General features: G+C 37.6%; 1 protein-coding gene across 1 annotated transcript in view; it reads right to left on the bottom strand.

Annotated features, from left to right (window-relative positions):
* LOC106464372 (dynein heavy chain 10, axonemal-like) overlaps positions 1 to 1,439 on the bottom strand; it is a 125,092-nt gene extending 123,653 nt beyond the window's left edge. Inside the window, 1 exon segment of the mRNA XM_013924509.2 lies at positions 1,364 to 1,439. Coding sequence (XP_013779963.2) covers positions 1,364 to 1,418 — 55 coding nt within the window. The 5' untranslated portion in view covers positions 1,419 to 1,439.
* Positions 1,440 to 9,912: the final 8,473 nt, after the last annotated feature.

Genomic DNA, 9,912 nt, shown 5'->3' with positions numbered 1-9,912 from the left:
GTAATTGTCAACGATGGTTCAACAAATTTCGTTCAGGTGACTTTAGCATTAAAAACTGTGATGGCAGGGACCGACGTGTTGGATTGATATTGATGCTCTGAAGACGCTTTGTTGTAGTCTAACCCAAAGCAACACTCATGAAATGGCCCTGAAATTACATGCTAAGCATGAAACAATACGTAAACATCTAAGAAATATGGGAAAACTCCATAAAGAAGGTGCTTGGGTGCCTCACGAACTCTCCGATGATCACCGTTTCGAACGTGTGAACGTTGCTTCTTCTCTTCTGGCTCGTAATGCGCGTGAACCATTTTTGGACAGAATTGTCACTGATGATGAAAAATGGATTCTATATGCGAATATTAAACGCCAAAAATAATGGCTCAGTCCTAGACAAAAACCACTTCCGACCCCCAAACCTGGACTACATCAGCAGAAAGTGATGATTTGCATTTGGTGGAACATCAAAGGAGTAATTCATTTCAAACTCCTCAATCCACAGCGAACTGTCAGTTCAGAGATCTATAGTTAGCAACTGGAATGTTTAAATCAAGCCCTTCATCAGAAACGCCCTTTATTCGTCGATCATAAAAGTGTTCTTCTCCACGACAATGCACGTACACATGTAGCTCGTTTGACGAAACACAAGATTATGGAGTTTGGTTGGAAAGTTCTCCCCCACCCACCATATTCCCCAGATATGGCACCATCAAATTACAATCTTTTTCGTTCGCTGCAACACCATCTTAATGGGAAAACGTATGCAAATGTGGAAGGTGTTAATTAAAGAGGACATCGACATGTTTTTTGCTTCAAAGCCAAGTGATTTCTTTAATCAGGGCATTAACAACCAGATTGTAAAATGGAAAAGCATCGCCGATAAGAATGGAGACTATTTCATTTAATAAATGTTTTGTCTTGATACATAAGTTGTTCGGGTTTTTTCACCTAAAAAAAGCGACATTAATTTCTTGACGACTTAATATTAACAGGAACAAGATAAATTTTTTTCTAACATTTCATTTTTTTAATTTGTGTAGGGAAGCACATTACACTAGGAGACTTGTATTATAAGACACAACGATTTGTAAGCATATTGAAAAAATGAATACTACGTTTCGATAGAGCATGTAGTATGCATTAAATTTGTTCATTATGCTTACCTATCGTTGTATCTTTATATATATATATATATATACAAGTAACATTTATTTATTCATATTTGTTACAGTTTTAAAAAAAAAAAACACCAACCCTTTTTTTTATACTTACTTTCAACTTTCAATCTAGGAATGTTGTCTCCTGGTATGAGAGGAGCGAAAGAAATGTTACTTGTAATAAGAGCAATAACATTTTTACTTACTACTCTCAATTTCCACTTCAATTTCTGTTTCCACTTCTTTACAATAGAAAAGCATCATGGATTTATCTTCTTTGGTACCAGTATCTAACATATTAACCATTTCCTTGTGAAAATATTTATTTTCACGTGTTAACAGTTCAGTGAATACGTCTTCATCTGTAATATTAAGTGCATTGCGTACAACATGCTGTATCCACATGATTCGAAGATCATTCATGTTTGATTTGTGACACTGGCAGGTGGTAGCAAATATCCTTAACTTTGTAGGAATGCAAAAATTGCTGCACTTGTAATTTAGCTTACATTCAGGGTAACTTGTAACGATTCACTTCTAAGTTCTAGTCCTATGGGAACGTGTACTGAATTTGAAGTACATTACACCAGAGTTGAAACACAAGAACAACCACGTTACAGAATTTACGTTCAAACTGGTGTTATGGTGTAACTGCAAATTCTGAAATTCGTTTCTCTTACATTATTAGTATTACATACTACGTTACTTCTCTATTGGGTCAGTTACGGATTCAATTACTGTGCTGCATCGTTCATCACAAAATCCAGCTGTTCTGCCTGTAACGTGAAGAATAAAAACATAATGACATACATTACATCTTTCTTCACTCCAGTTTTGCACCTAATAAACCTATAATTAAAATTGCATAAGTAACATATGTATTACACATTGGTATTTAACTTTAAGAAACAAGTTTCAAATATACTTCATTCATGTTCCTTGGAAGGTAAACATATTACGAATGTTTCTGTTATCCAAGTGATTTGTGTCTACTGGTAGTGACACCTAACGTTACTTTGATGATTGAATTTAATAAACTGTTAAAATATTAAAATAATAACATAAATTACCAAAACATTAGCTGAGATAAAACTTTAAACTCCAAATACTTATTGTCGACTTGATTTCTAAGTAAATTCAAAGTTTAATAATTCATAATAACATTCCACAATAAACACAGGTGATAATATAAGACTTACAGAAAACTACCAGTAGGTGACACTGTTCTTTGTTGTCATGGTAACCCAACGCCATTACAAACACACGTGCTCACTACGGACGACAGCTTGCATTGGATAGTCATAAAAACATAAATCACAACTTACTTCAACCAATAGAATAACACTGCACAAACCTATTATAACAACATAATAATAATAACAAAACTATCCCATTTATTATATGGTGAAGACTAACTCGAAAACACGAAATAGATATTAGTATTAGTTTCTATTAAATGTAAATAAAATAACGATATGTATTTTTATTGGCTCAATATTTCGCTATTACAGCTTCGTCAGAGGTATTTATATTAATACAATGTTTTGTAATAAACTCTAGTTTGCATTAAACAAAGAAGAATAATAGTATCAATAGTTGTTTTATTTTCATCGAAGGAACAAAAATTAAACAAATAGTAAGAAATATATAAGAAAAGTCCACCCAACAATAAAGCATTTACAAAATGCAATTCAACAAATATTGTGACTCTTACCTAAATGAAATGAGACGTAAGTTAAACGTGCGATTAAGCGAACACCAAAAATCTTCCTCTTCAATTATTTCTTTAAAAAATGAAAGAAAACAATCACAGTTTCATTCTTAGTTTCGTACATGTTCTCATGTGGTTTGACTGTCTTTTCATCGTTTCAAATTTCAAATGCAGTTTTTATAGTACACGAAGAAAATGGTGAAATGTGAGTAATACCAAGTTGCTTTGTTTTGTTGTTTTTAAAAGATATCACCCACTAAAGTCATTATTCGAGCTAAAGCAGAATTTTAGCTTTTGTTTTTCGCTCAAACTTTTTATGGTTAAATTTCACGTATTTTTGTGTGTTACATCAACCCAACATATGTATACTGCAATCATTATTGTTTAACTAGATTTCTAAAGAGAAGTAACTCATACAGGGAAGTAATATGCTGATCAGATATTGCAAGTATTACACACATTATCAAGTAAATTACATGAATTGGAAAGTGTTTTACCTTACAAGTTGGCAACGTGTGAGTAAATTTGTCCGTTTGTTGTTAAACACAAAGCTACACAATGGGCTATCTGTGCTATGCCTACCACGGGCATCGAAACGCGGTTTTTAGCGTTATTATCATTCAGACTTACTGCTAACCCATTTTGGGGTCGTGTGAGTAAGAACCGAAAGCAGAAATGACATAGGATGGCACTCTCTTCTGAGCTGAACTATGTGAAATGAACTCTGGGAATAGAGTGACTGTGTGAAGGGAAATATTTTATTTTACATTTATTTTTTAATCGGTGTTCTTTCTCATTCATTGTTAGTGTTGCATGCTTTCAGGAATAAATATTTATCTATAATTAAAAAGAAGTAAGTCACTGCTTCTTTTAAGTAAAAGCAGTTTGAATTCATTGTTTCACGTCATTAGCGCTAGGATTAGTACGTATCGTAAAATTTGCGAGACATGAAGTAAGGACTTGTTGTTCGTTAACGCTACGTGTTCACGCTAACTTTTTTAAGTTGCTTCCCTCAGTGGCAAATAATGGTGAAATATAGATTATTTTGAAAGCCATTTTAAAACAGATTTTATACTTTTGAAAAGAATCTTTCCAAAAATGAGCATATTGAATGCCCGTCTTCACATTCAGATCACTAATAAAAATAATACTTGCACCAATTGTTTATTACTGCTGGACAAAGAGTAGGATTACTAAAAATTTCGAATTTTCTTGAAAACTTCACGTGGCTCTAAAATTGGTGAACGAAACTTTTCAGACCTGTTTTGGAGGGACATAGGTTTTAGGATAAAGAAAAACATTTGTCATTTTTAACTCTAGAGAATAGTAATAAGCATGCGTATTTTATGGTTAATGAGCAAACTATATAAATAGAAAAGACTACAGTAGTTTTGTTTCCACCTTTTGTTATTTTGACTACAAAACTACCGTTTTGTTGAAAAATTACTTATTATCATAGTTATTATTTCAAAGGACATAATCCAGTGCTGGTTCCACGGGGCCCTTAAGAGCCATGCCCATCCAGTTTAGATCCTGTGCCCCATCAGTTTCAGATTACAAACTTATATAACAAATCTACAAGAAATTCAAATCCAAAACTAAGATAAACATAATAACAATAAATAGCTCAGACCATAAAGGTTTCTACTTCCTTAATAACAATACCAATAACCTAAAACAATATGGGAAAACTATTTTTCTGCGAATATTTTATAGGAATGTGCTGTCATATGATTTATTGATTAATGTACGGTGACGTGTAATAGTCGTGAATAAGAGTTAATTGATTTCTGTCATATTTTCCAAAATATGTTCCCCCCCAAAAAATGGGTGCCCCTATAGTGCACATGCAGCAGCGTGAGACTGACATAATATCAGTCGATCTCAAAAATATTATTTTCAATCTAAAGAACTCTGACAGAAAGTAACGCCCGCGATTAATCTTAAATTTAGTATATTAAAAATATGTCTGACAGTTCCTGCTAACATAATTTACATCTTAGCTTTTCCTATTCCCAATACGGTATATTAGCCCCGCTCACAAAAATAGCTATTCTCGTCCAGTGCTGCTCTCTATACGTAGAAAACTAATTTGCGCATGCCACAAGCATTGAATCTCCCACCCATTTGGAATTGACTGATTCCAATGCGTCTCGCATGCAAATCATCGTGAGACACATTTTCACCAATAAGAGTGCGACATACTCTCTTGACGCATGTGACTCCCTTTATTCTATTCTACGGAACTGTCACTTCTCGTTTGGCAGTACGTGTGTTAAAATGTTTTTTGTTTTGGTTTCTCTTCCTATGATTCAAATTCGTGACTTTTAATAGTTTAATTTCCGAAGTAGAATTTCTTCATTATTCTTTTTATCTTTACAGTGAAGAAGAATTTTTCAGTTAACTTAATTTCCCAGTCTTTTTTTTTCTCATTCGAATTTCTATACATCAAACACTTTTGTTTGATATATATTTCAAATATGAATTTTGAGGTTAATGTTACCCCTTCAGGTAACATACCTCCTATTACCACTATCTCACAAGCTGCAGGTGTGGGAAGACCCGTCTGAGGATTTAACTGTGATTATTGGTCGTGAGGCTGATCGTTATATGAGTCAACCTCCTTCTTCTGAACTTGCCCCACATCCTCCTGAATAAGTCTAAGCTGTTCGAGAGGATAATGATTTTGATAGCCTTTTTTCAAAAACCGGATTTTACCGAATCAGCTAGGCCTAATATAGCATTTGTAGACATGATTTCTCAGGTATGTGATGTTTTGTCCACTTTCCCGATTTCCTATGATCCCCATAATTTTTTGTTGCACGATGGTTCTTCATCTCATATTTGGTTTTCCCACCCTCCCGGGATATTAGGGTTCATGCTAAGCAATTTGCTTCACAATTGGTTGAGGGTACCAGCATACCTCGCCTTTCACAGGCTACAGATCAGTTTGAATTATCTTACCATCAGGTTGACTGTTCGTTTTACCACTCTCAGCAGTTGGGGTCGATTTTACCCGTGTGGGGGTGGTCCTTGATTTTCCTGTCCGTTTATCCCATGCCAAGTTTTCCCGCCTTCGTCTTACCCTTACTTCTCTTCTACTGTATTTATCTACTATCCATCTCCTTTCCTACAGCTCTTGTTTTGCACACATAGTTTCTCTGTTGTTGGGATCTCCTGGGTCAAGATGCAACCTTGTCCCAGGTTCGTTTACCTCCTCCTTATCTTAGGAATTTATGAATGGCCCATTTTCTTTGGTGGTATGTTTTAGTGATTTAAAAGACCTTATCTCCATCGACCCTGTCCATCATCTTTCTCACCAAGAAAACTGGAGACTGGCAGCCTGTAATAGATTTGTCCCACCTAATAATTTTCTCATTCTACCCCGTTTTACCATGAAGTCGGTTCTTACCCTCAGGTGGGGGTTTTCTCCAGGCTTGTGGATGCCCAAGGTTGACGTCGCGAATGCTTACTTGCATATCCCGATATATCGTCAGTTACAACCCTATTTTCGGTTTGTTCACCATGGGTTGGTTTATTAGTTTTGCACACTACCCTTCGGACTGGCTTCAGCCCCGAATGTTTTGTGTCGGGTGGTTAAAGCATTCGCTCGTCACTTACATGCTCTTGGGTTGCACTTTCATCAATACATGATTCACACATTTTCACGGATGCATCTATTTAGGGCTGAGAGGCGTGGGCCAATCAAGAGGAAGTTTCAGGTTGTTGGCCTGTGGCCTAAAGGTCTTATTCTGGAGCTTCTCACTGTATGTCATGCTTTGGTATATTTTCTCCATCTGACCAGAAATTATCTGGTAATGATCCATTCCGACAATTGTACAGTAGTTGCTTATCTCAATCACCAGGGTGGCACTTGTTCTCAATCCCCATGTTTCATACTCTGGATCTTCTTTTTTTGGCCCACATGCTAGATATTCATATCATTGTATACTTTCAATCTTATTACAGATCAGCTTTTCTGTCCAGATAAAGTCTAACCAATAGATGGGTCTCTTGACTGTATTGTTTTCCAGTGGCTTTGCCTTTAGTAAGGTACTCCTCACATCGTTGCATTTGCCTCATCCATCAATAACAGATTGCCTCTGTTTTGGTCTCCAGTCTTTCAACCTCTTGCTCTGGCTGTAGATGCATTCATTCAGGATTGGACCAACAAATATTTGCATGGCTATCCTCCCATTTGACTTCTTCACAGGGTGATTTCGATCATCCATGCCACTCTGTGTCAGAATATTCTGATTGCTGTTTACTGGCTAGCTCAACTGTGGTTCCCGTGGCTACTCCAGCTCCAAACTACCCCTACATTACTTCTTACTTTTACTCCATTCCTTCTTCATCAACATTGGTCACCAGTGTTCCATCCAGTCATTCCTGTCCTCCATCTTCACGCCTAGTTTTTATCTGGTTCTTGGCAAGGAGATCCAGCTTGTCTGGACGGGTAGCTTCTTTTCTACATGGTTCCATTTGCCATTCCTCCATGGAAGTTCATCAATGTAAATGGAACATTTTCCACAGTTGGTCCCTCGGTTAAGGGTTTTCAACTGACCGACCCACTGTTCCTCATATTGTGGATCTCTTTACTTGGCCTTTTGATTGGGGGAATTCTGTCTCCTCGATCTCGAGTTATTGGGCAGCCTTGTCCCACACTTTTCGTTTTCCCAATACCATAGGGTGATTACCTCTCCTACTCTTTCCCTTTTGATGTGTTCCTTCTGGATTTGCCATCCACTTCAACAGGCTGTCCTTCCAGACTGGGATGTTAATGTGGTCCTTCACTGCCTTACTTTACCTCCTTCGAATCACTCTCCACTTACGAGTTATTTCCTTCTCCTTTGGACTATGGAGGTCAGGTTTATTCGCTATTGATGTGTCATGTGCTCTTTACCTTTACACATATATTCTCCTTTATCTGGATTATTCTTTCCTACCCAAAACTTCGGCGCCTCGAGAGGGTAACTCACCCTTTTCGCTGATTTCCCACCTTTATCTTTGGTCTCATCCAAACAGACTTCTATGTCCTATACATGCTTTTCGCTGTTATACTGCCCACACAGCTTTCTTCTGTGTTGCCAATTTCCACCTCTTTATTCCTTGACACATCCTCTGTTCATGATTTTCTCCCTCGACCCCCACCAATTGGGTTCAGCTTTTAATTCGATTGGCTTATTCTTCTTTATTGTCTTTCTCCACACTTTGTTCCAGGTGTCTTCTCATCAAATACGACACCTTACCTTTTCGTTGGTATCCCATCTTCAGGCATGTGGACAATCCCTCATACATTCGTTTCTCACTATTTTCACTATCTTCCTCTTTGGTTTATTGTCTTACACCAGTAGCCATTCTTCAGACTTCAGTGAGATTTTGACTGGATATGTTTTCTTTTATTACTCTTTTCTTCCTTTTCAGGGTCCTTTTCCCTTTTTTTGTTATTAATCATTGTCTGGATCCTGCTCTGTGGCAGGTGGTGCCTGACCAGGTATTCTTTAACAGTTCAAATCCTCGCTGTAAGAACATGTCAACTTACATACTATAATTCCATGGCCAGACAACACACACTGCAGAGATTGGGTGTTTCACAAGATCACTTGTAGGTTTATCCTCGTGATAGATTTGCTTCATAAGTTTGCCTGTCTGGGACCGTACTCACCCATTGACTACATGGAGAAGCAGAAAGGGATAAATGCCCATCCCTGACATGCCTTGTATTGAATAAATTGGTATGATCTAATTTTCAAAATAGGATTTCATGGTCACCCATTGCACTGTCTCAGGTGTTGTCATTCCTCTGGACTCTCCACCATGCTTTCTTCTACCTTCTCTTCTAGTGAAGTTTGAAAGTCCTTATCAATTTCCAGTTCCAAGCTACTAGGGTGGAGGACAATGAATGCATCCTCCTAAATGTGTTAATGAAATACAAATAATATATATAAGTGATTATAAAATTATTCAATTGAGAGTAGGTCAGTGCTGTTCTGCTGGTGTAGATGATGTGATATCCTCAACTATGTAAAATGGGAGTGAGCTATCAAAATTGCTGTTCACCCCTTCGATTGGGATCCCTCATCCTACCCCCACGTGGATGTCAGTTCCTAGTGGCTGGGTTTTGGATTTAGAGCTGAACCAATCAACATAAATCCTCACATATGTGTCATAAATGTCTCTGTTCCCTCACTCTTTTATACTCCATCAGTGTTGTGGGTCATGGAGTAAGTACTTGCAGATTACTATGGTTCTTCCCCTTTCGCTATTCCTCAATGCTTATTATTCCGAGGATGTTACTGTTCTTGGGGTGGTTCTTGTCAATTTAAAATTTGAGTGAGATGGTTTACATTAAGCAGACATGTTTTCAATTCCAGATGTCAGGTTCCCGGATTGATCAATCAATTTCTCACATCATCATGTGCCTCATTCAGATGGTATGAGATTCCCCCCCAGACTTAAAAACTTGAGGTGAAGAAGGTATGATCCTCTTTCCTACCCCCACATGGATGCTGGTTCTCAGTGGCTTGGGTTTTGGATTGTAGTTGAATTACCGACAGTGTGAACCTCATCCTGTTCCCACGTAGATGTTGGTTCCCAGCGGCATGGGTTTTGGATGTAGTTGACTTCCCGTGTATGATCTGTTACGTCCTAGCCACTCTACATCTAGGGGCACATCTTTTTAATCTTACTCACTTTATGTTTCTGAGACTGAGTTTCATGAATATTGTATGGTTTGTATCTCTATCCTGCCATAGTTCTCTTCTACTTGGATGTGCTCCTCCATTTTTCTGCCGGTATATGCAACATCTTTCTACGATGGGCAAATAAGTGGTGGGGTCTCCCACATCAGATCTTTGATTCCGAAAATCTCCTCTTGGGGGAGTGTCCTACAGATGCTTTCAAAGGATGCTTCCTCCTTTCCTTCGCACTGGTCCCTCCACCTATTCAATGTGAGATTCCAGCTATTTATGTGAGAGGAGATAACATACTGTTACGGCAGCGGAAGTCACGTGACGCTAGTAACACGTCATTGACTTCTAGAAG

Source organism: Limulus polyphemus, unplaced genomic scaffold, assembly GCF_000517525.1.
Source record: "Limulus polyphemus unplaced genomic scaffold, Limulus_polyphemus-2.1.2 Scaffold1632, whole genome shotgun sequence".
Classification (NCBI taxonomy): Eukaryota; Metazoa; Arthropoda; class Merostomata; order Xiphosura; family Limulidae; genus Limulus; species Limulus polyphemus.
Note: the sequence above shows the minus strand (reverse complement) of the source record. Positions and strands in the feature narration are given on the sequence as shown.